The sequence below is a fragment of the Neoarius graeffei genome, chromosome 4 (assembly GCF_027579695.1).
Source record: "Neoarius graeffei isolate fNeoGra1 chromosome 4, fNeoGra1.pri, whole genome shotgun sequence".
Lineage (NCBI taxonomy): Eukaryota > Metazoa > Chordata > Actinopteri > Siluriformes > Ariidae > Neoarius > Neoarius graeffei.
Window position 1 is genome coordinate 53,009,902 of NC_083572.1, and position 27,583 is coordinate 53,037,484.

The window sequence follows — 27,583 nt, forward strand, 5'->3', positions numbered from 1 at the left end:
GTTTAGTGTGTAGGTTGTGGGTGTTTTTATACAGACCTGGCAACCTATACCTGAATCGGTGCAGCACGGGTTGTTTTTGTTTTTCTTTTTTTAAATAAACCTTGAGGCGGATGATAAAAAATATATATATTTTGCACAGTACTGTGTTCCTCTGATAACAGAAACAAAGCTCCAGCTCCCTCTGCTCTTAATCTGTTCTGTTCTTTCAGGATTTATTGTGCATGCCACTCCTTGTTGAGGTGTTTTTTTGTTTTATGCCCGAGTTGTTTGAAACCAGTCAGTCTGGGTTTTGTGTGTCGAATAAAGAAACTGCTTCACCTTTTAAGAAAATCAAACACTTTCATGAAGGAGCTGACTCGAATGCGAGCAGGAAAAAAATAAAACGAGATTCTGAAGCAAACTCGTCCATCCTCACTTCCAACTTTGTTTTTGTAAAATACATTTTAAATACAATCGCGAATTTATCTGAAGTTTTCAGGCTGAGCTCCTCTCCTTGTATTCTTTAACCACTCATTTCCTCGTTGTTCTTGAAGCAGTTGCTTCTATTTGTTAACGTTTTTCTTGATAGCGGGGAGACGGTAATGCCGATTTATCTATTTCTCTGTTTGAACAAGCAAAAACAGTGCAGAAATGAACCATATTGAAGACAGATTAAGCCTTGCTTGCATAAAAGACGGTGTTTGTCTGACCCCAGCTGTAATTATCACGTGATGCATGACGTCATGCACAAGAGGTCTATAAACAGTACGCGTACCATACTACAACAGCGGCGGTATATAAAATAACTTGCAAAGCAGTAAATGAAACCGAGACTACGAAAACAGCCAAGACATAATGGCGGATATGTAGTGAGGGACGCTTTTAGGAACTGAAATAAAAGATCAAAATGTCTAATTTTTGTGGTGCTAGTTCGTAATACGGTATATGCTCATTCCAATTTGCCCGGTCGGGTATGTCGGGGACATATCCCACTTGCCCGGATGTGTGTTTCACTTGCCCCGGGCAATCGGGCAGTCCTTAATGTTGAGCCCTGAAACACGCTGCACAGTCTTGTTCGACTGTGTTTGAGTGTACTCTAACACACACAACGCTTTTCTTTTCCAATGAAATGACATTTTTGCATCTTAAAAAGATAAAAACATAAATTTTTTGACCTGTTTCCACACATGCTGTTAAAATTTGAGGTCAATTGAATGGGAATTGGCAAAATTATTAGATTGTGAAATGATATCCAATGTTTTTTTGAAACACCTTGTAGTTCGTTATACAGAAAACTTGAAATACTGAAATGGACTCTCTTGTCACACCACTCACTCTATATTGTAAAACAAGACCAACTGTGTTTAATTTATATTAATGCTTAATAGATCTCCTCAGACTCAAGATCACATGATCTGAAACACAAATCCAAAATGGCGGTCGCGCTGGAATATTCACCAAGGACGATTTTGAAACCATGTTTTCACTGCCTGTTAGCTCAAAATCCCCTTCTGAGGCGGTTTGTGTCTCTTCATCTTTCAGCAAGGCCTTATGTCCATGGATTTCCTCTAGCTTTGCAGGAAGTGACCTTTTTCTTGTAATCTTTTGTTCAACACTCGGCAGAGTGTCAGATTTTAACCTCTTTAGTTTGCTCTCGGTATTATTAAAATCCTCCTCACTAAAATGTGCCGAACACACTTTCATCGAATTAGATGGCTTGAAATCTTTTCTTTGCTCTCTTTTAATTCTTGTAATCCAAATCTCAAAGAAATACAAATTTAACTCATACATGTCAACCTTTGGTCACTCAAACCTGTATAACCAACCTCCAAAATCCGTATTTCCCTTATAAAATCCGTATAAGATGCAAATTAAATTAATTTGCCTAAAATTTGAATGATAATTAACAAGGATATATGAGTGATTCCACGCTTATGGGTACTGAAATGGGGACATGAACTTATTTTTAAAAATTCACCTAAAACCATTTCTTTTTTTTTTTACCATCAGGTCACAAAACATGTAATCTTTAATGAATGATATGTTAAAAGATAACTTTAATTTTCTGAGATGTAATAAAAACATATTTATATGCCAAAGTCAGAACGTAACAGAAGTGTTGTGGACATATACATTCTCAATTTTAACAATGTAGGATTACTTTTTGAAACATCGGAAGGTGATGTTTTAGCAAATATAATTAATAAACATGTGTAGTAGAATAAACATGCACATTCTTTCAATAAGATTAACATGGTATATAGCTAGATTGTAATTAATTTGTAACAGATGCGAGATGGACAATCGTAACAGAAGTAATGTAACAGACATCATTTTGGAACTCATAGGCTTGACTTTGGCATATAAATATGTTTTTATTACATCTCAGAAAATTAAAGTTATCTTTTAACATATCATTCATTAAAGATTACATGTTTTGTGACCTGATGGTAAAAAAAGAAATGGTTTTAGGTGAATTTTTAAAAATAAGTTCATGTCCCCATTTCAGTACCCATAAGCGTGGAATCACTCATATCCAAGTTACTTTTTATTCAATATTAATAACAATAAACCTTCAGAATGAATACAAAGCTCCAATGTTTGACAAAAACACAAAGTGTCACTCTAATGTTCTGAATTGTACTCCATGACAGCTTTTTTTTAAGCAGTCTGCACCAATACCTCACTAGGCTGCATGTCACAGCAAGTGTCTGTGTTGATCTTGCCGGAGTGCCCATTCAGAATCTTTTCGGTCGCTAGTGAAAGTCGCTCAGGTGAAAATGTTACTTCCGGGTTGGCGGGATTCTCGCAATGCGGTGTGCGCATGATCAGAAGTGGAACGAAGTCTCGCTACCACAAGATAACGCGCGATTTCATAAGACTCTTTACTGGCTGTCTGTGCTTTCTGTGGTGTACAGTACGTTTGTAAATGTTATGCGCTCTTTTATCATCGTGGGAATTGATTATAGCTCTAAATAAATATTGAAGTTTTTTTTTTTTTAAATCCGTATAACTTTATTCATACGCCCGTATACTACGTTTATTGAATCAAATCCGTATAAAATACGGACATTCCGTATAGGTTGACATGTATGTTAACTGGCTCAGCAAGAGGAAGGTTTCAATGCTGCAGTGCACGCAACGACCAAACAACAATGCAAATTCGTTTGTAAATGTAATAATTTATCTTCTGAAGCCTTTTTATCACTCGGAAAAGTATGAAATGATAAACTACTATCAGTTGAATTGTTATTGCAGCCATAAGCTGTGCAATAATGTACTATTTTGAGCTAGATCTCAGACTTTGTAGTTTGTGAATACAGATAATCCATACAAACACAAGGTGTGTAGGCATGTTTACCCATTTCAAACCTCACGACCACGGCACTCCAATGGAGTCAGGGAGGTCTGTTCACTTGTATATTTTTATGAAGTAAAGGAAAAAAAAAGTCACTCTTAAAGGAGAACTGAAGGCAAATTTTTATCAAAATTCTATTTCTCATTTTATTAAATATAGGAATGCATTTTTGATCGCTATTTTGTCACTGTTATAGCAAGTTATGAGTGTTTAAAATCTCATCTCATTATCTGTAGCCGCTTTATCCTGTCCTACAGGGTCGCAGGCAAGCTGGAGCCTATCCCAGCTGACTACGGGCGAAAGGCGAGTACACCCTGGACAAGTCGCCAGGTTATCACAGGGCTGACACATAGACACAGACAACCATTCACACTCACATTCACACCTACGGTCAATTTAGAGTCACCAGTTAACCTAACCTGCATGTCTTTGGACTGTGGGGGAAACCGGAGCACCCGGAGGAAACCCACGCGGACACGGGGAGAACATGCAAACTCCACACAGAAAGGCCCTCACCGGCCACGGGGCTCGAACCCGGACCTTCTTGCTGTGAGGTGACGGCGCCAACCACTACACCACCATGCCACCTAGTGTTTGAAATATGCTGTGTAATAGATCAGTCCATATGTCAAAGCGATGGCCATAAATGAGATTCGTTGAGACCTGTGCGAGACATCGTAGGACTGAAGTAAAACGTACAGCGGCAATCAAAATGACCAACGTTGTCAAAAGACGTGCACGCCCTCTTTCGAATGCTGACGTAATCAAGCTGGAAGTTTTGTGTTGATAGCAATCAGGAAAGTTTGAAAAAAGTAGGCAGCAATCGTCATTTAAACTCGTTTTTGTGCAATATTTCGTTTGGAAAGCAGTTTTCAAAATGGCGGCACTGACAATCAACATGACAGACTGAAAAGAAAGAAGGTACGGCAAGCAACCAATGTATTCACAAAGTCTGAGATCTAGCTCAAAATAGTACATTATTGCACATCTTATGGCTGCAATAACGATTCAACTGATAAACTACTATCATTTCATACTTTTCCGAGTGATAAAAAGGCTTCAGAAGATAAATTATTACATTTACAAACGAATTTGCATTGTTGTTTGGTCGTTGCATGCACTGCAGCATTGAAACCTTCCTCTTGCTGAGCCAGTTAAATTTGTATTTCTTTGAGATTTGGATTACAAGAATTAAAAGAGATCAAAGAAAAGATTTCAAGCCATCTAATTTGATGAAAGTGTGTTCGTCACATTTTAGTGAGGAGGATTTTAATAACGTTTCGAAGTCTCGTGAAGATCGCGCGGATTAGCGACGCCTGCCGTGGACCAAACGAACTAAATTCAACATGGCTAAAAATCGAACAGGCCGGTAAGTATAACGTTTAATTGCAGTTAGTTGCCAATACAAGTCATGATTATAAGGTTACTAAAACCGAAAACGTAACTGAATAACACGTTAATTAAGAAATAAAGCAAGTTTGAAGAAAATATGTGAAAGTTTGATGTATTGGTTAATCACAAGCTTTAACCCCCCCTTATAATTTATTTATTTGTTTGTGCATGTTTTGTGTTTTTATACATGAAGGACGTGAAAGAGTTGAATCTGACTGATAACCCAGCATGGGAAGGGGAGAGGAGGAACGCTAAAGGTGACTGCTATGAAGACATGCATTGCGCCATGTTTATCTGCCCTGTCGTGGGACTGGAAATGAACGGCAAACACAAGTAAGAACAATTTTACTGGCATATCGTCACGGTGATAGATTCAGGAATAACCATACTGTTACAGGAGAGCACACACCTTGAGGAAACTGGGATTAATAATACCATTGTGGTTGCATTAAATGTCAGTCCTGCTAGGATCAACAAATTTGGTTGACCGGTCAGACTAGATGTAGATGAACAGGTTGCAGTAGAACAGGAAAAGGTTTTGTAGCCCCTTGCATCTAAGGGCAGACATGTCCACAAGCGCCGGCGACCGGCGGTTGTCTCTGCCTACATGGACGGTCTGTGCCGGCTGCTCGATCCCAGGCAAAAAAACAAAAAACCTTGCCTTTCAATTTTCAAGCGGGTTTTTTTTAATTTTTATTTTTATTCATTTTTAAAAAAAATATCATCTCCGCTGTTCATAATTTGCTGCAAATCCAATTATTTCACCACAAAATCATCTTCAATTTGGGTGATGACCAGGAGCGACACCATTATTTGTTGATCGATTCTCGCGCTCTGATTGGCTGAGCCGGACCACGCGACCATGCTGTAGGGTATGTAGTTATGTTACAGAGCCATGCAGCATACTACAGAGGGTCACTGAGAAAGCCAAGCGCGCGCGCACGCACACACCTGGAGGAATTTTCATACATATTTTGCAAGTATTTTACAGGGAAATGGCTAGTAACTTGTTAGCTGAGATTTTTATTTTTTATTTTTTTAAGCCGGCTACTTGAGCGTTTCAGGAGAACTGTCACTAGGGGTGTAACAATCCATTCTGACATGATACATCGCGATGCAAAAATCAATATCTGTATTCTCTTTAATTATACGTTCACTGAGCACTTTATTAGGAGCACTACACTAATACTTGGTCGGGCCTTGCTTTGTTCTCAAAACAGCCTCAGTTCTTCATGGCATGGATTCCAAAAGATGTTGGAAAAATGTTTGAGAAAGTGGTCCATGTCGATATAATTGCATCCTGCAATTCCTGCAGATTGTTCAGGTGCACTTGCATGCTGCGAATCTCCTATTCTAACACATCCCCAAAGGATGTAGATTCTGGATTCGGATCCAGTGACTGGGAAGGCCAGTGAGGGACACTGAACTCATTGTCATGTTCATGAAACCAGTTTGAGATGGTTGTTGTTTTGTAGCATGGTGCATTATCAGACTGGAAGCAGCTATTAGACGATGGTAAATCATGGCTGTGAAGGGATGCACATGATGAGCAACAATTGAGGTATTTCACCCACGTGACCAAGTCATGTGAGGCTGCCATTTTGGACGTCACGGCTCGAATCAGTTCGAATGCGAGGAAGGCGACAAACGAAAAACATAAAAGAAAAAGGAGCGAGATGCAGAAAACACCTTCACTATCCAGCGACGTAGGGCATTTACAGGGCGAGCAGAGGGAGAGGTATTTGCAAAAATTGAGGTTAGCAGGCTTAGAGAACGACGTTTACCTGCTTCCACCAGGATTGTTCACTGACAGCTAAGGTTTGTTCACATTTTCATTTACTTTCGGTCCTCAGGATAAACAAAATGTTATTAAATGTCATTGAAATAACTTCTTAGTCTGTTGAGACATGGCCCGTTATAAGTTTTTCCTTTACTGTATTTACTAGTTTACTGAGCTAGCGCGCTCCGGGGCAGGCTGGCGCTAGCTAGCGCGCTCCGGGGCAGGCTGGCCCTAGCTAGCGCGCTCCGGGGCAGGCTGGTGCTAGCTAGCGCGCTCCGGGGCAGGCTGGCGCTAGCTAGCGCGCTCCGGGGCAGGCTGGCGCTAGCTAGCGCGCTAGCTCAGTAAACTAGTAAATCCAGTAAAGGAAAAACTTGAGACTGAAAGGTTTTAACAGTCATCCAAATGACTGAACGTAAACGTTGCTACAGTAACATACTAGGTACTATGTTGACATTAGCTAGCTTGACGTTCAAAATGGCGGACACCGGGGCGTCACGTGACCCTGTGACGTCAGGTGAAAAACCTCAATACTCAAATAGGCTGTGGCATTCAGTAAACGATAAATTGCTATTAACGAGCCCAGGGTGTGCCAAGAAAACATTCCTCACATTTGTTACACCACCCCCACCAGCCTGAACTGTTGACAGAAGTTGGTGCCACGCTGTTGGGCACAAATTCTGACCCTGCCATCTGTGTGCTTCAGCAGAAATCGAGATTCATCAGAACAGGCTGCGTATTTCCAGTTTTCAGCTGTCCAGTTTTGGTGAGCCTGTGCTACTGCAGCCTCAGCTTTCTGTCCTGTTCTTTCTGTGGGAAGCTGTGGCTGAATGGTTCAGGGATGAGAATTTTCCGCGGATCTGCGGAATTCCGAGTTTTTCCCGCTGAAAATGTTATTTTTGTGAAACGTGTAAATCTGTTGAGAAAATTTTGGGGGGGGAGGGGTCGGCGCGAGGCGAGGCTTGTGGTGGCACAAGCAGGCAGGACCGACCGACCGCCCGCCCGCCCGCCAGCATCTTTCGGCAACGCTCATCGCAAAATTAGTTGCAGCTGTGATAACAGAAATCGTCATTGCTTTCTTCAATATTTATACGACAACTCGCGACGATTTCCGGCAACGTTTTGGCGCTAGTTTCATCTCACTTCTACAATTCACGGAGAAACAAGCTATACGTACACGGTTTTGATCACTTCTCCTTAAGTTCTAGTTATTTTGGTTAGTTTTCCAAGTTACTTTGCCAATATGGCGAAAGTTTTGGACCGCAAAAATGAGGATCGTGCCAGGGAAATCGATAAATCGAACAGGATTAAGAACTGTTTCCGATGGGCATGGCTCAATAGTAGCGTTACCGTGCAGATAGGGCCACAAACTGTGACGAAGTGCCTGACGGAACATATCCGAAAAGTGGACGTGCCGGGAAAGGTTCTGTGTATTCTGTGCTCAGATATGATCAATTATGGAAACAGAGCAGCTAGAAACATCCAGGAGCACATCAAAACAAAAAAGCACAAAGGTAAGTTTTACTTAAATTGTCAAAGATAGATGGAGTCAGGAGGAATCTAATATATCTTTACGGTTACCTCCGTTATTGCTCACGAGATGTATATAATTATATCTGTAGGGATTTGTTATCTTAAAGTTTATAAACGTTTTAAACCATCATTGAATTTTAAAACATGTGTATATATAAATAAATTATGTGGGAAAGTTGGCAGACATTTCAGAGTTTTTTTTTTTTTTTTTTTTAAATGTCCCATTCTCATCCCTGATGGTTAAAGAAGCAGCTTTGGGACCAAAAAGTCACTGGTTTGATTTCCTGAACCAGCAGGAATGCCTGAAGTGCCCTTGAGCAAGGAACTGAACCCCCAGCTCCCCAGGCTGCTCTGGATATGCTGTACGTTGCATCTGCTAAATGCCAATTACGTAATGTTCTTGGCTGACAGAAGTGGAACCCAACGTGGCGTTCTGCTGTTGTAGCCCGTTCAACTTGTACATTCTGAGATGCTTTTCTACTCATCACAGTTGCACAGAGTGGTTATCTGAGTTACCGTAGCCTGTCAGCGCAATCCAGTTTGAACATTCTTTGTTGACCTCTCAAGAACAAGGTGTTTCCATCTGCTCACTGAATGATTTTCTTTGTGAGTAAACTTTAAAGACTGTTGTGTGAAAATCCCAGGAGATCAGCAGTTATTGAAATAACCAAACCAGCCAATCTGGCACCAATAATCATCCCACAGTCAAAAATAACCGAGATCACATTCTCCCCCATTCTGATGGTACCTGAAGCCGCTGGGTTGTATTTGCATGATTTTATGCGTTGCACTGCTGCCACATGTTTTTGGCTGATTTTCGATAATTGCAAGAATGATTTAATGTACAGGTGTTCCTTATATAGTGCTCCATGATTGTACAGCGAATACAGTTGCACTGTTTGAGCACCAGATGTCCCTGTGCAACCCATAGAGTTGAAATATACAACCCCAATTCTAAAAACGTTGAGATGCTCTGTAAAATGTAAATAAAAACAGGATGTGGTGATTTGCACATCACACAGAGCCTATTTATTTTTTTTATTGAAAATGGTACAAAGACAACATATCAAATATTGAAACTGAAGTCTTATTGTATTTTTAAGAAAATGCATGCTCATTTTGAATTTGATGCCAGCAACACGTTTCAAAAAAAGTTGGGACGGGGACAATGAAAATTTTAAGTTGTTTTGTGTGTGTGTGTGGGGGGGGGGGGGGGGGGGGGGGTGTTTTTAAATAAATAGGTTAATTGGTAACTGGTGAGTAACATGATTTGGGTATTTAAAAAAAAAAAAAAGCCTCCCGGAGTGGCAGTGTCTCTCAGACGTGAAGATGGGGAGGGGTTCACTGCTCTGTGAAAGACTGCGTGGGTAAACAGTGCAACAATTTAAGAATAACATTCCTCAATGTAAAATTGGAAGGATTTATGGATCAACTCATCTGTGGTACATAATATCATTAAAAGGTTCAGAGTAGGGCTGCACAATTAATCGAATTTAATCGAAAATTGTGATTTTGGCTGCCACGATTAAATTAAATGAAAATCGCGATTTATTTCCATTTAAAATGAGCTCTGCTGCATATCTGATAAAGCACTTTTTGACCAGTACTCCGCCAAACCATTAGGGGGCGAACTGACGCATGTAAGGTTTCATTACTCCGCCTAAATAAGCAAGCAAGCCAAGTGCGCAGAGCTTCAGTGCAGCGGTATCCAGTGTTGCCAGATTGGGCGGTTTTAAGTGCATTTTGGCGGATTTGAACATATTTTGGACTGGAAAACGTCAGCAGTGTCTGGCAACACTGGCGGTGTCTTCTTCAAGGGATGATAGCGTGAGAGTAGGTAACAGATTGAGCGTATTTAGCACTGGAGGCAATGTTGTGACCTGCCTTCGCTCATGTTTAAAGCCAGAGCATGTTGATAGGCTGGTCTTTCTAGCTAAAAACTTGTAGGCCTCAGTATAATGCTATGTAATTGTTGCAATTGAGTTTTCAGTTCCTTCATCCTTTGGTAATTTCTTGGATAAATTTCATTTATTTGTCATTTGGAAATCAGAATTTCTCTTTTAAATTTCATTCTGCACTGAAAGCTGTTCATATTGTTTGTTTGAATATAGTGAAATAAAATTTAAGTGATTTCCCTAACATCAAGAATAATCGTGATTAATAATCGTGATTACAATTTTGATCAAGATAATCGTGATTATCATTTTTTCCATAATCGTGCAGCCCTAGTTCAGAGAATCTGGAGAAATCTCTGTATGCAAGAGACAAGGCTGAAAACTGATATTGGGTGCCTGTGATCTTCAGGCCCTCAGGAGACACTGCATTAAAAGCAGACACGTGTCTGTAGTGGAAATCACTGTATGGGTTCAGGAACACTTCAGAAAACCATCGTCTGTGAAAACAGTTCATTACTGCATCCAGGGCTCGAAATTAACTTTTTTTCTTTGTGTCCCCCAGTGGTCCCGAATGGAAGCAATAGTGTCCCCATTTTTTTCCTCTCTGAAATAACCAGTGGTTAATATTATCATATGAAGTTACTATTATATTTGTAACTATGCGATTTTGAACCCTTTATATCATTTTTACAATAAGTCACAAGACACAAGCGACACATGTCCTATACATCATCTACTTCAAAATTACAGTTATTGCATTTTCAGTTTATTAAACTTTGGCGATCTCACTGTATGAATAGATACCCGTTTATTTAAAGGGGCCAACTAGCTCATTCAGAAAATGTTTCAACTCCCTACATCTGCAGTACACTTTAGTTGAAAATAAGACCCCTTTTATGTTCATTTCATCTACGTATACCTTGAATATCTGTTGGCACTTATAAGGCCAACTTATCATTTTCACCATTACCGTTATCCATTTTTATGAACTTTCCGTTATCCATTTTATGAACTTTCCGTTATCCATTTTATGAACTTTCCGTTATCCATTTTATGAACTTTCCGTTATCCATTTTATGAACTTTCCGTTATCCATTTTATGAACTTTCGCTGCAAATGTTAGCACCATCAGCATAGTGGCAGGTCCGAGCCTAGTTGTGCTGCTGACTGACTAAACTTTCTGAACTAGAAAGACACCAAGAAAACTCACTTATTCTGTTGAACGGTATCTTCCGTCAATATCATCCACATCATTCCTGTTGGATCTTATAACGTGTCTAACAGTGTTCATTAAGTTCATTCAGTTGCTAGCGTTGCCTGCAGACCAGGCGATGACACTTTGGATCCTGAAGGTCCCGGAGATGTTATGTCTGGGCTTTCAGTTTCTTCCCCGCGGTCGGTCCGCTTCAACCACTTCAGCATTTTTGTTCTGGCAAGAGTCGGCGCAGCGTGTGCGGTAGCAATTCCATTCCAAGTCCATATAATGCGGACTCCGGCCAAAGATTCTCGAACAGAATGCGCTGCTCTGTAGCCTACGGATGCAGGTGCATCGAAAGTGTAGCTACTATGTATTTTTCGCTGTTAACGTTTTAAAATTAAAATTGACAAATTAGGTGAATGTCTACGTATGTGTTACGGCTTTGTAAATAATATTAATGTAGAACTTTTTTTCTAGATCTATTTTTTTTTCCATTGTCCCGGGATTGTCCCAGATATGATAATTTTGTGTCCCGATGACATTTTTTATGGTCCCCGGGACATCGGGACATCGTTAGTTTCGAGCGCTGACTGCATCCACAAATGCAAGTTAAAATAACCAGGTATTAACAATATCCAGAAACAACGCCACCTTCTCTGGGCCTGAGCTCTTTTACGATGGACTGAAGCGAAGTGGAAAATTGTCCTGAGGTCTGGTAAATCGAAATTCATTTGAATTTCTTTTTGGAAACTCATGGACACCACATCCTCCAGGCTAAAGAGGAGAGGGACCATTCAGCTTATCAGTGCATAGTACAAAAGCCAGCATCTGTGATGGTATGAGGGTGCATTAGTGTGCATGACATGGGTAGCTTGTACGTCTGGGAAGGCATCATTAATGCTGAATGTTATATACACGTTTCAGAGCAATATGCTGCCATCCAGACAAAATCTTTTTCAGGGAAGGCCTTCCTTCTTTCAGCAAGGCAATGCCAAACCACTTTCTGCACATATTAAAACTGCATGGCTTTGTAGTGCAGTTTTGATATCGGAGCTCCGTATCAATGCACTGCCGAAGCGCGCAGAAGGTGTTAGTACGCCTGTCATTATAGTGCGGACTTTCCATAGCATAGAAAATCGCTACGTTTCAATTTGTGTAACTGAACTTGTTTCATATCACTGGTCATATAAACCTATGTAAACAGGAAAAACGCGGGAGAGTTTGGTCGCATCTAACTACAGCCCCAAAAAATACCATTGGCCATGCTGAGCCTAGCTACATTGCTAACAGGAGTGACAGCGCGTCTGACTGCGTCTGACTGACTGGGAGGTCGCGCAAAGCTCGGAGAGGTACGGAGCAGCTCGTCTCAATTCAGATAAGAGCATATTTCATTATGGAAGTACGGTGGACTGTTCCTTTAAAGGGCTGATGACACGAACATGACTCTATGCAATTTCTTAAATAAACTATACAACATGGCAAACATGTTAGATTTCTGTTATAATTACGTGAAAAGAAGCTGTTGTTACGCGAATATCCAACTTTTAATTGCACAGCGCAAGAAAACTGGGTCCGTGGCTCGCAGCCATGTTGTGACGTCAGCGGAAGAACACGCTGCGGTTCACTGGCTGTTCTACTCAATGGAAATGGCGCATGAAAACGCCGGTCTACTTGGCAGCTGGCATCACAGTTCTGAACAAAAGAACAACCAAATACTGGTACTTTAAGCAGTGATCATGATGGCATGATTTTATCTGATTTTAAATAAATGAGATTGATGATAATGTGAATGTTCACAACTAGTACATACAAACTCTGCAGCTTCTGATTCAGCAGCTGCGTCATACTCCGCAAAAACATCAGCAAGAACCTACAATATAAATGGAAATGCAATACACTAAGCTCAAATGACTTTTGGAAAGTATAATTTCTAAATTTTTTTTCTACATATTCTTGAAGTCGGTCATCGGGGTACTTGCTACCGTTCCCTAACAACACATGGCAAAGGGTAAAGTGTAGTGTTGCTACGAGTACTTGCTAAAGCCTCCGGTGGAAGATCCTCGATGTGCTGATAAGACATACAGTTCTATATAACACACAAGTGTCACAATAATCACAAAACAGATGCAAATTGTTAAAATACCTAATTTTTAAGCAATCATGTGTTGATCTCTTCCGAATAGAATCTATGATAGCCTACCCTCTTTACCGTTTGCCTCTTGTTGCTAGGCGGCAGTTACATGAAAGCCGCAAGCTTTCACAAGCAAATACATGACTGATATCACGCCGACTTTATGATTATCATGAATGTGTACTCTATGATGTGTACTCTGAGTGCTCTGGAGCGAGTCACTTCCAAGATGGCCGCGCAGACCGCAGTGTTACTATTTTTAGCATCATGTCGGAGCACTCTATAGCTCTACGTACCTTTATCTTGTGTCGTTTCTCAACACATGTTCTGACAGGAGGACTGTCTTTGGAGGAGTCGCCTTGTCCCAGGCGACAGCTGGATCCGGCATAGCTACTAGTAGACCCCCTCCGGAATACTGTAGGCACTGCTGATGGTAGCAACACACGTTTGTGCTGAACTGAACACCCAAGAGATTCTTTTAAGCTGGGAAGGGTGTCAAAACAATCCAAATCGAAGTGTTCAGAGCACAGGACGGATGTTGGTGAGGGCTCCCACTTGTCACGAGTGCGCCTGACTTGCTTCACCCACTTCGCATGCAGCTCGGGATCTCTGGGAAACTTGAATAAACTTACCCCATCCTTGTGGGTTTTGGAGCAAAAGCCGGCAACACAACGCAAAGGCATAATAACTTTTATTTTTATATATATATATATATATATATATATATATATATATATATATATACACGTGTGTGTGTGTGTATATATATATATATATATATATATATATATATATATATATATATATATATGTAGATATAAAATAATGTATTATAATAATAATACTAATAATGACAAACTGAACACCTGTCGCATCAACAACAAACTGGTAAGTGAGGAGGAAGGTTCTTTCGCTGACGTCATATAGCTCCTCCTTCTCCTTCGTCTCCTGGGTGCTGCAGCCCCGTCAAATTTGCCCAAATAGCCGCGTTTTTTATCATAACTTTGTAAAATAGGCGCCTTCGTGAATTAATATATGGATCATCGGGAATTACTTTTTATGTTATAAAACATTGCCAAAGATGTCAAAAACGTGTTATCAGCACTTTAAAAGAGAACACTGGCATACTATATTTAAAGTGGTGCACTGCCACGTTATAATTCTGGCCTGCCGCCCTTCCCTTGGCCAAAAAAAATAAAATGCGTAACTTCATCAGTATACACCAAATAAATCGTAAAGTATTCGCTTTATTATAATTTTGTAACTAACATGCAGAAGACCATTAAACGAATGCATACGGGGCTACCTGAAGTGGCCGCGTGATTGCAATAGAAAACCATCCGGCCGGCTGCATACGGATTGTGACAAGCAGATTCTACCATAACAGAGGCCAGTTAAGTCCCATCTCCTTAAATTGCTGAATTGATTAATTTTGATCATTCTATTAAGTTTTTCTAGTAGCATTTGGGGTCTTGGACATTCACAGTAAATTTTAGGACAGTAGTTCTGGTAACTAATTAATAAAAGCCTGACATTACAGACATGCTAAATGACAATAGAAACATTGATTTCTATCATCAAAATCTGACAAACTAACGTCTACCATCATATTCTGACAGACACTCTAGATGACAATAACAAAACTGTTTCTTACATTATTAATCTGACAAATTTAGTAATAATATTAAATACCTCATCACTAGAACCAAATAATAAAATATTGAAATAAAGATAAATTTATTTTCAAAATTGAAATATCAACAATAATTATCAGAACAGTGATGATAGACACAACTGTGTCACCTTCACGGGGAAATAACACATTGAAATGGCCTGTCGGCTGAAAGGGTCGCAAGTGGCTCTGATTTATCTCAACTTACGATAGTTTTCCTCCAGAAAAATTTAAATATGAATGCACAAATATATTCTCAATGTTTCTATCGTCAAAAATTTCTATCGTCACGATAGCTGACTGAAAATCTTAGCTTGATTTATTTGATGAAATCTAGCTGTCAGAACTCCAAGTCTCGCCCGGAAGTAAATGTCTGCTGTCACAAAAATCATGCGCAGTAGAATTTCCCCTTTGCGTCAGTCAGCATGTGCGTGGTGAGGGCTTGAATTTTGCTATCGTCAGGTGCATTTGACAGACAGACTGACGATAGCATTTTTTAAAAATAACTGTGGGCTTCTCTCGTGAACGAAATAGTTTTTTCGCTGTTAATCTATTTCAACTCTATCTGTTGACACCCAAAAATTATAAAGCCTGCTTCCACACGATAACTACCAAAAGATCCATAATGGCCGAGTCTATCGTCAGGTCATCTGACAGAAATTCACTGACGATAGCAACAGGGATAATGAAAGTGATTTTTAAAATGGGAGTTATGTCTGTCAGATATGTCAAAGAAATAGAACTTTATTCTTTAAAAATCTTTAATTGATATACTCGGTGTATTTTTAAATGACGTGCTGTTTTAGAAGACCAAATACCATATTTTCAATCTTGAAAATATTACCTCACTGAAAAAAGGACAAGAAAAATTTCTTATTTTGTGGGCAAGTGATTAATGGATCCAGTTACGGTAGAATCTGCCGACAGAGCTCTGCAGATTGAGGTCTATCCCTGCGTTACACTACACTGCACCACATTACACTGTACTGACGCACAGTAATGTTGGAAGCTGCAGCTAGCCAGCAGCGAAATAACTTTGCGGGTGTTTTGTAGCGTTAATGTGCAGCGGTTATGCTTCTCTATCGTCTTTTCTGACCATACACAGTTACAGTAATCATAGAACGGCGCGCACACACACACTAGTTAAGTTCAGCGCTGGGTAACCCTGATGTCAAAAAGAGCAACGAGCTCACTGCAGTCCATAGTGAGGAGCACAGGTATCACCCACAACGCACCAAGGCCTGAAGGAAACCGACGCCCAAAACTGGGTCCGGCGCTACACCACAACCAGCGGACAAAACATTCAAGCTATACAAACGCACAAAAAGGAAAAACAAAAGGAGAAAAAAAGAAAATGCTCCTATGAGAAGCAGCAGCCAAAATGTGCACAGCGTACTCTCAACTGGAAACAGAAATGACTCTCAATTTGTAATTTTGGGACATTTTCACAGTTTTGGGATGTGTTAGAATAGGAGATTCGCATCATGAAGGTGCACCTGGAAAATCTGCAGGAATTATATGATGCGATCATGTAAACCTGGACCGGAATCACAAAAGAATATTTCCAACATCTTGTCTCATTCGTGCCATGAAGAGTTGAGGCTGTTTTGAGAACAAAGGGAGGCCCGACCCGGCATTAGTATAGTGTTCCTAATGAAGTGTTCCGTAATTGTAGAGCATAACCTGTTCTAGATAACAAGTGCTACTTTGATGTCACTCTCTCTAAATGGGTGAAAAACAGGAATTTCAGCTTCAGTGGGTGTGGTGGACATTTTATTTATTTATTTTTATTTTTTTACTTAAACGGTTTTGGATGTTGGGAACCACATGTTGCAACCTCAAGTTGAATGCAGCATTAATAGAAACATTTTTCTTACGCCATTCCATTCAGGAGTCCCGGGGAATGCAATTACTCATGATATAGCATTTCAAATTGTCGAAGAAATGATCATTTCCTCTATCAAGAGTTAAGTTATGCATAAATAGTAACTGTACCATCTATAGAAAATGGTACAAACTGATTTTTTTTTTAAACGATTTTATTTTGGGGCTTTTTTCACCTTTATTGGATAGGACAGTGTAGAGACAGGAAATGAGCAGGAGAGAGACGGGGAGGGATCGGGAAATGACCTCGGGTCGCAATCGAACCCGGGTCCCCGGATTTATGGTGTGGCGCCTTATCCACCTGAGCCACGACGCCCCCAAACTGTGCTTCTTTTAAGTATCATTTATTTAAATATCCTTCCTTCATCTTAATATCCTTCATTTACAAGAGTTTCCAGGAGTTGCTATAGATGGTTACTATTTTTGCACATCTACATTTTCCAAAGTCCATTTTAGTAAAAAAAACAAACAAACAAACAAAAAAACCCTTTGTTTGAAATAAAATGAGTTGTCTTTAGTTGTGTTATGGAAGACCTAAAAAAAAATCATTTGAGAATTTATCTTTAAAAAAAAAAATCTAGATTTTTTTTTCCCCAAATATTGCCCAGTCCTCCTACCATCTATTTCCTTTATACTGAATGTTTTTGATCTTTCCACATGATGACAGGAATTTTAAATGTAACCTCATATTTAAACCCAGGGAAACACGATTTGATATACGTACACAACCAGGTTTATGAGGACTTGAAATTATTTTGTTTGTTTATTTATTCTGTGTGTGCAGGTTTTACATGATCCTTTAGGGGTGTCTAATGACCCTTTTCCACTACCCTTTTTCAGCTCACTTCAGCCCGACACAGCTCGCGTTTCGACTACCTCAGAACAGCACGACTCAGCTCGCTTCAGCCCTGCTCAGCCCCCAAAACTCGCACGGTTTTGAAGTAGGGCTGAAGCGAGCCTAGTGGGGCTAGGGGCGTGAGGAGACACTCCCCTGTGCACTGATTGGTGAGGAGGAGTGTCCTCACACGCCCACACACGCCCCGCGAGCATGCTGGGATCTGTAAACACCGTAAACCTGGAAGAAGAATAATTACGAATTACGAGAATTTCTGAAGCCTTATGCGCCTCGCCTCATCTATACGCTCTTGCCAGTATCTGTTGGCGTTGTCGGTGACAACAAGCCACAGCACCAAGACCAGCAACACTAACGACTCCATGTTTATTGTTTACTCTCCGGGTCGTGAGACTACCGCTTAAAAGGTCACTGATGTCACTGTTTGCGCTGCCTAACGACATCACGTGACGTCCACCCACTTTCGCTAACTCCACCCAATGTGTCCACCCACTTCCAGCCAGCACGGTTCAGCGCGGTTGTAGTCGAAATGCAACTCCAACAGCCCCACTCAGCTCGACTCAGCCCAACTCAGCACCGCACGGCTCAGCCCAACTCAGCTGCGTTGGTAGTGGAAAAGCGGCATAATTTTGCCACCTATTTATTTTTTTGGAAAAAAAACCAACAATTGTGGATGTTTCCTTGATTATCTGTATAGTTGTGAAAAACAGAAGTGCAAATTTTGAACCATTGTCTAATGTTTAATTTATATTTATTGTGTGCGCCCATGTCAGGTTTTGCTACTTGCTTACCTGTGGCTGCGTGTTTTCAGAACGAGCTCTCAGGGAGGTGAAGACCGAGATCTGTCATAAGGTAAGAAGCTCGAACACAAAACTTGGAGTATGAAAGAAGTTATAGTATCAGTCAAAAAACACGGCTTCTACTTCAATGGTTTCTCTATTTTTATTCATTAAAAGACACGTCATATCTTAAAATAATGATGGATGTCGTTTCTCTTTACTTAGTTGAGCGGTTCTTGATATAATACGGTTTACTGTTGTAGAATAGGGCTATTTACTGTTTGGTCTCAAACGCATTAAGAAGGCAAGAAATTGCACTAATTGACTTGAGTTTCTTTTTTTTTTACCACATAATTCCATATATGTTCCATATGCTATTTCATAGTTTTGATGTCTTCAGTATATAAATAGTCACAATACAGAAAAACCCATGAAAGAGAGATGTTCAAACTTTTCACTGATACGGTGTCTTGTAAGGATATGAGTCAGCAATCAGAATGCAAGTGCCAGAATGTGTAATTATCTGCTCCTGCTGTCATCTCCTCAGCATTATAATAATTAAAAAAAAAACAGTACCGAATGTTGGCAAATAACCAGGTGGAGAACACGTTCCTTACACCTAACATGACTAGACACGTGTGTATTTAATTTGCATCTCTCTTTTTGTATTCGTGGAACACTTGACTTGCTTCTTCTTATTGCCTCTATGTGAAGCTGGGTTTCTTTTTAGGTAGTACCAAGTTGATGATAAATAAAATGCTTATCTTGCCGTTAAACATTTTTGTTTCATCAGACCATAGAACTCCGTTCTAGTCAAAGTTGTAGTAGCATTTTACAAAATTCAACCGCTTACGTTTGTGGTTAACTGACAAGACTTTTTTTTTTTTCTGGCATACCTTCCAAATAATCTGTTGGCATGGAGGTGGCATCTGATGGTGAATTACAAGAAAAAAAATCTTTTATTTGGTGGGGGGAGAATAAACTTAGTTCACCTTCCAGGCAAGTTTATAACGGTTCCAGTTAGTGTCCAATATTTATTTAGGGCCCGAGCACCATTCGGTTCGTAGACCCTATTGTTTTTCGAAGGATTATTATTTTTTTTTTGTCGCGCTAGGCTTTTTTTGAGGCATTTGCCATGCATGAAAACTCATGAAATTTGATACACACATCAGTCATTGTAACCGCTTCTCAGCCACAGACGTTTGGCCCCAGGCGTGGCCCAGGGACTTCATAGCGCCCCTTTTTCCATTTCCCATTTAAATGAATGGGTAGAACTTTGGAGTTCTACCCAAAGTTCTACCCTTTGGATGATGTCACGCCCAGCAGGAAGTGAGGTAATTGGGCTTATATGCGTTTGGACACATGGTCATTTTTAACGTACTCCTCCTAGATATTGCTCATGTTGAATTGCGAAGGGATTTCTGATATGTTGTAATATGTTGAAATGGCAATATTATGAATTTTAATACTCGCCACATAAACAGGAAATGTGTCATGAAGTCATAATACATTGAATGATTTGGCTGAAACCTTTCAGGTTATTAGAGAATGTGATTATTATGACATCTAGACGCCCAATAGAGGGCTACCGCATGACGTCACCGCGCCGCGAGATTTTGTTAGGCGCCATATTGGAAGACCAAGTACATGCACTCACAGTATAAAACAAAGTACGAGCGAGAGTAAAGTGACAGGATGGATGATAATTCGGGTTATGTGAGTACATGACCAGCTGCAGAAAGGGCACGGTATGTGGAGAAACTCGCTGTGATTGATGGGTTTGACCCATATAAGACTCGAGGCAAGGGAGAATGGAAACATAAGGAGGACCTGACACCAATTCTGCCATCTGTTTGCTACCCAGACATTGTAAACTATTTGTTTTTTACACCCAGTGCCTACACTGCTGATGACTTGAAAGCCTACAAAGGGCTACAGGCTTACAATTGTTGTTAGTGGCTTGGTTCGTGATATTACAGCTGTTATTAAGAATAACCTACACATAGTTATGGCCAAGGTAATCTTGTTGATATCTTTTAATAATATATCTTCTCGTCTCGTCGTCTTCCGCTTTATCCGGGCCCAGGTTGCGGAGGCAGCAGTCTAAGCAGGGAAGCCCGAACTTCCCCAGACACCTCGGCCAGCTCCTCGGGAAGAACACCGAGGCGTTCCCAGGCCAGCCGAGAGACATAGTCCCTCCAGCGTGTCCTGGGTCTTCCCTGGGGCCTCCTCCCGGGGGGACATGCCTGGAACACCTCCCCAGGGAGGCGTCCAGGAGGCATCCGAAAAAGATGCCCGAGCCACCTCAGCTGATTCCTCTCGATGTGGAGGAGCAGCGGCTCTACTCTGAGCTCCTCCCGAGTGACTGTGCTTCTCACCCAATCTCTAAGGGAGCGCCCAGCCACCCTGCGAAGGAAACTCATTTCGGCCGCTTGTATCCGCGATCTTGTTCTTTCTGTCATTACCCAAAGCTCATGACCATAGGTGGGAGTCGGAACGTAGATCGACCGGTAAATTGAGAGCTTCGCCTTTTGGCTCAGCTCCTTCACCACGACGGACCGGTAAAGCGACCGCATCACTGCGGAGGCTGCACCGATCTGCCTGTCGATCTCACGCTCCATCCTTCCCTCACTCGTGAACAAGATCCCGAGATACTTAAACTCTTCCACTTGAGGCAGGACTTCTCCACCAACCTGGAGAGGGCAAGGCACCCTTTTCCGGTCGAGAACCATGGCCTCGGACTTGGAGGTGCTGATTCTCATCCCAGCCGCTTCACACTCGACTGCAAACCGCCCCAGTGCATGCTGAAGGTCCTGGTTTGAAGAAGCCAACAGGACAACATCATCCGCAAAAAGCAGAGATGAAATCCTGTGGTTCCCAAACAGGATTCTTTCCGGCCCCTGGCTGTGCCTAGAAATTTTGTCCATAAAAATTATGAACAGAACCGGTGACAAAGGGCAGCCCTGCCGGAGTCCAACATGCACTGGGAACAGGTCTGACTTACTGCCGGCAATGCGAACCAGACTCCTGCTCCATTCGTACAGGGACCGGACAGCCCTTAGCAAAGAGCCCCGAACCCCATACTCCCGAAGCACCCCCCACAGAATACCACAGGGGACACGGTCGAATGCCTTCTCCAGATCCACAAAGCCCATGTGGACTGGTTGGGCAAACTCCCATGAACCCTCGAGCACCCTATGAAGGGTATAGAGCTGGTCCAGTGTTCTGTGACCAGGACGAAAACCGCATTGTTCCTCCTGGATCCGAGGTTCGACTATTGGTCAAATTCTCCTCTCCAGTACCCTGGAGTAAACCTTCCCTGGGAGGCTGAGAAGTGTGATTCCTCTATAATTGGAGCACACTCTCCGGTCCCCTTTCTTAAAAAGAGGGACCACCACCCCAGTCTGCCACTCCAGAGGCACTGTCCCCAACCGCCACGCGATGTTGCAGAGGCGTGTCAACCAAGACAGCCCCACAACATCCAGAGACTTGAGATACTCAGGGCGGATCTCATCCACCCCCGGTGCCTTGCCACCGAGGAGCTTGCAAACCACCTCAGTGACTTCGGCTTGTGTAATGGACGAGTCCACCTCTTGAGTCATCAGCCTCCGTCTCCTCAGTGGATCAGTGGAAGACATGACAGTGGGATTGAGGAGATCCTCAAAGTATTCCTTACACCGCCCGACAATGTCCCCAGTCGAGGTCAACAGCTCCCCACCTGCACTGTAAACAGTGTTGGCAGAGTACTGCTTCCCCCTCCTGAGGCGCCGGGTGGTTTGCCAAAATTTCTTCGAGGCCGACCGATAGTCCTTCTCCATGGCCTCCCCGAACTCCTCCCAGTTCCGAGTTTTTGCCTCCGCAACTGCCCGAGCTGCAGCACGCCTGGCCTGCCAATACCCGTCAGCTGCCTCAGGAGTCCTGGAGGTCAACACGGCCCGATAGGACTCCTTCAGCTTGATGGCATCCCTTACTTCTAATGTCCACCACCAGGTTCGGGAATTGCCGCCACGACAGGCACCGGAGACCTTGCGGCCACAGCTCCAAACAGCTGCGTCCACAATGGAGGTAGAGAACATGGTCCACTCAGACTCAATGTCCCCCGCCTCCCTCGGAAGCTGGGAGAAGCTCTCCCAAGGGTGGGAGTTAAAGACCTCCCCAACAGAGTGCTCGGCCAGACGTTCCCAGCAGACCCTCACCATACGTTTGGGCCTGCCAAGTCTGTCCAGCTTCCTCCTCCGCCAGCGGATCCAACTCACCACCAGGTGGTGATCAGTTGACAGCTCAGCCCCTCTCTTCACCCGAGTGTCCAAGACATAGGGCCGGAGATCAGATGAAACGACTACAAAGTCGATCATCGACCTCCGACCTAAGGTGTCCTGGTGCCACATGCACTTATGGACACCCCTATGCTCGAACATAGTGTTCGTTATGGACAAACCGTGACTAGCACAGAAGTCCAATAACAAAACACCACTCGGGTTCAGATCGGGGAGGCCGTTCCTCCCAACCACGCCCCTCCAGGTGTCACTGTCATCGCCCACGTGAGCATTGAAGTCCCCCAGTAGCACAATGGAGTCCCCAGTCTGAGCACCCCTCAGTACCTCTCCCAGGGACTCCAAGAAGGCCGGATACTCCTATACTGCTATTTGGGCCAGGCACAAACAACAGCATGAGCCCTTTCCCCAATCCGAAGGCGCAGAGAGGCGACCCTCTCATTCACTGGGGTAAACTCCAACACATGGCGGCTGAGCTGGGGAGCTATAAGTAAGCCCACACCAGCCCACCGCCGCTCACCACGGGCGACTCCAGAGAAGTGGAGAGTCCAGCCCCTCTCGAGGAGCTGGGTTCCAGAGCCCAAGCTGTGCGTGGAGGTGAGCCCGACTATCTCTAGCCGGTACCTCTCAACCTCCCGCACAAGCTCAGGCTGTTTCCCCCCCAGCGAAGTGACTTTCCATGTCCCAACAGCCAGCCGCTGTGTCCGGGGATCAGGTCGTCGAGGCCCCTGCCTTCGACTGCCACCCAATCCACACTGTACCAGTCCCCTACTGCTACCTCTGTGGGTGGTGAACCCACAGGAGGTTGGGCCCACGTCACCTCTTCAGGCTGAGCCCGGCCGGGCCCATGGGCAAAGGCCCGGCCACCAAGCGCTCGCATACGAGCCCCAACCCCGGGCCTGGCTCCAGGGTGGGGCCCCGGCTGTGTCATACCGGGCGACGTCACGGTCCTCGGTTTTTTCTCCATAGGGGTTTTGGTGAACTGCTCTTGGTCTGGCCTGTCACCTAGGACCTGTCTGCCTTGGGAAACCCTAACAGGGGCATAATGCCCCCGACAGCATAGCTCCTAGGATCATTCAAGCACACAAACTCCTCCACCACAATAAAGTGGCAGTTCTAGGAGGGGATAATATATATTTTCAGTTGAAAAATTAATACTTTTTGTTACTATTAAGGTATCCATAATTTAGGTTAATTTATCCAAATTATACATATGTATTTATGATATATGCCTACACAACAACTATGCTTTATTTATATAATAGGAGGGAGAGCAAGCCCCAAACCATCCATTATTATTATTATTATTATTATTATTATTATTAAATTGTAGAAGTCTGGGAGGCTTGCTCCTCGTCCAGTTATCAACTTGGGGCCAATTTAGCATGTTTTAAATCTGAATTTCTTGCGTTCGCTTACCTCAAAGTGTCCACAGATCATGCACAGACTTATCCATTATATCCACAGTTTTTTGCCAAGTCTCACACAGGTTTCTTTCAAGTCTACTGTTGGGCCAATAAATCATAAATAAAACAGCTCAGATTTGTTTAAGTAGTTTGCCACTCCACTTTATTCTCGTGGGTTCACATACCGCTGCCGTTATTTCCCCCTAATCACGAGTTTGTTGGTCTTCCAAAATGGCGCAGGGTCTGTTTACTTCCGGTTTCAGGTGACGTCAGTGAAATCCCTCTCTATGCCTGTCTGGTATAGCGCCCCCAGCTGGCCAAGGAAAGAATAGGGTTTTGCATATGTGTGTTTTGACACATGATGAATTTTAACATGCTCCTCCTAGACAGTTCATGAGATTCATGTGAAATTCGTTATACGTGATGCCAAGATGTCGCTGATATTAAATTGCGAAGGGATTTTTGATATCTTGTAATCTGATTCTGATACTCTTTAGCCGTTATGGCATCTTTATTAACAATCACGATCTTACACTTTCTCTAGTTGTGGTGGGGAGAACTCCAAACTCTTTATTTATATATATATATATATATATAATATATATACACACACACACACACACACACACTAATAGTGACCTGCCATCATTGTACATTTTGCTGCAGACATATGAATTCCAGTCTATGCGCCTGCTAATTTCCATGTAAATATCTTGAAAAATACAAAAGTTATTAAGAAAAAACGGGCGGCACGGTGGTATAATGGTTAGCGCTTTCACCTCACAGCAAGAAGGTCCGGGTTCGAGCCCCGTGGCCGGCAAGGGCCTTTCTGTGTGGAGTTTGCATGTTCTCCCTGTGTCCACGTGGGTTTCCTCCGGGTGCTCCGGTTTCCCCCACAGTTCAAAGACATGCGGGTTAGGTTAACTGGTGACTCTAAATTGACTGTAGGTGTGAATGTGAGTGTGAATGGTTGTCTGTGTCAGCCCTGTGATGACTTGGCGACTTGTCCAGGGTGTACCTCGCCTTTCGCCCGTAGTCAGCTGGGATAGGCTCCAGCTTGCCTGCGACCCTGTAGAACAGGATGAAGTGGCTAGAGATAATGAGATGAGATTAAGAAAAAACATTTGATCTCATTTGTTAATTAGACTCATTTTGGACCATGTTATCCAAATACAGAATAGTGGTGCTTGAAAGTTTGTTTGTGAATCCTTTAGAATTTTCTAGATTTCTGCATAAATATGACCTAAAACATCAGATTTTCACACAACTCCTAAAAGTAGATAAAGAGAACCCAGTTAAACAAATCGGACAAAAATCTTATACTTGCTCATTTTATTTGAGGAAAATGACCCAATATTACATATCTGAGTGGCAAAAGTATGTGAACCTTTGTTTTCAGTATCTGGTGTGACCCCCTTGTGCAGTAATAACTGCAACTAAACGTTTGCGGTAACTGTTGCTCAGTCCTGAACACCGGCTTGGAGGAATTTTAGCCCATTCCTCCATACAGAACAACTTCAATTCTGGGATGTTGGTGGGTTTCCTTACATGAACTGCTCGCTTCAGGTCCTTCCACAACATTTCGATTGGATTAAGGTCAGGACTTTTACTTGGCCATTCCAAAACATTAACTTTATTCTTCGTTAACCATTTTTGGTAGAACGACTTGTGTTCTTAGGGTCGTTGTCTTGCTGCATGACCCACCTTCTCTTGAGATTCAGTTCATGGACAGATGTCCTGACATTTTCCTTTAGAATTTGCTGGTATAATTCAGAATTCATTGTTCCATCAATGATGGCAAGCCGTCCTGGCCCAGATGCAGCAAAACAGGCCCAAACCATGACACTACCACCACCATGTTTCACAGATGGGTTAAGGTTCTTATGCTGTAATGCAGTGTTTTCCTTTCTCCAAACATAACGCTTTTCATTTAAACCAAAAAGTTCTATTTTGGTCTCATCCATCCACAAAACATTTTTCCAATAGACTTCTGGCTTGTCCACGTGATCTTTCGCGAACTGCAGACGAGCAGCAATGTTCTTTTTGGAGAGCAGTGGCTTTCTCCTTGCAGCCCTGCCATGCACACCATTGTTGTTCAGTGTTCTGATGGTGGACTCATGAACAATAACATTAGCCAATGTAAGAGAGGCCTTCAGTTGCTTAGAAGTTACCCTGGGGTCCTTTGTGACCTCGCCGACTATTACATGCCTTGCTCTCGGAGTGATCTTTGTTGGTCGATCACTCCTGGGGAGGGTAACAATGGTCTTGAATTTCCTCCATTTGTACACAGTTTGTCTGACTGTGGATTGGTGGAGTCCAAACTCTTTAGAGATGGTTTTGTAACCTTTTCCAGCCTGATGAGCATCAACAACACTTTTTCTGAGGTCCTCAGAAATCTCCTTTGTTTGTGCCATGATACACTTCCACAAACATGTGTTGTGAAGATCAGACTTTGATAGATCCCTGTTCTTTAAATAAAACAGGGTGCCCACTCACACCTGATCATCATCCCATTGATTGAAAACACCTGACTCTAATTTCACCTTCAAATTAACTGCTAATCCTAGAGGTTCACATACTTTTGCCACTCACAGATATGTAATATTGGATCATTTTCCTCAATGAATAAATGGCCAAGTATAATATTTTTGTCTTATTTGTTTAACTGGGTTCTCTTTATCTACTTTTAGGACTTGTGTGAAAATCTGATGATGTTTTGGGTCATACCTATGCAGAGATATAGAAAATTCTAAAGGGTTCACAAACTTTCAAGCACCACTGTATTACGGCAGTTTTCTAAAAATTAAGCCATGTTTTCGATCTTTGATTTGTAATCTCCTCTCCAGAACAGATAAACACATTTTAGTTCTGTAAAAAGTATATTCTGAATTCATTGAGAGCCGTTTCAAGCAATTCGGGTTGAATTTGAATTTTCACCTGATATGCATACTAATACTGTGAGCAGCCATGTTGGTTTGACGTCACACCAGAAGGAAAGAAATGGGATTCAGAATGCAAGTGTTTTTTTTGGTGGGTTCTGGTTTAATTTGTCATGCTCCTAAAATATTGTTATCCATGAACTATAATAGTACAATGTACAGCTCATAGTATGAAATCAGCAGTACTTCAATAACTACTAATAGAATTTTGCTCTGATTATCATTTTTTGGATGTAGCTTACAAAAGTGATGTGGGTGCAGGAATGTGATGCAGGCATGCGCGCACACAGCAAATTCTGAAAATTCAATACAGAGTTCCCTCCACAATTATTGTCACCCCTTGTAAAGATTAGCAAATAGGGTTAGAAAAAGTCTGCCTTTGGTGAAATAATTTCATCTCGCACTGAAAAACAATGAGCGAAATCCAACCTTTAATTGAATTAAATTTATTCAGAGAGAAAGAAATCCCTCATCAAGAAATAATTTTCACAGAAACGCATGTGCCACTGTTAT

The 27,583-nt window shown here is 42.2% G+C and overlaps 1 protein-coding gene across 1 annotated transcript in view; it reads left to right on the forward strand.

The window, feature by feature from the left end:
- The window catches only part of rtf2 (replication termination factor 2), a 107,984-nt gene that overhangs the window by 50,402 nt on the left and 29,999 nt on the right, over positions 1-27,583 (forward strand). The window contains exons 4-5 of the mRNA XM_060919363.1: positions 4,923-5,062; positions 18,446-18,524. Coding sequence (XP_060775346.1) covers positions 4,923-5,062; positions 18,446-18,524 — 219 coding nt within the window. The remainder of the gene's footprint in view (positions 1-4,922; positions 5,063-18,445; positions 18,525-27,583) is intronic.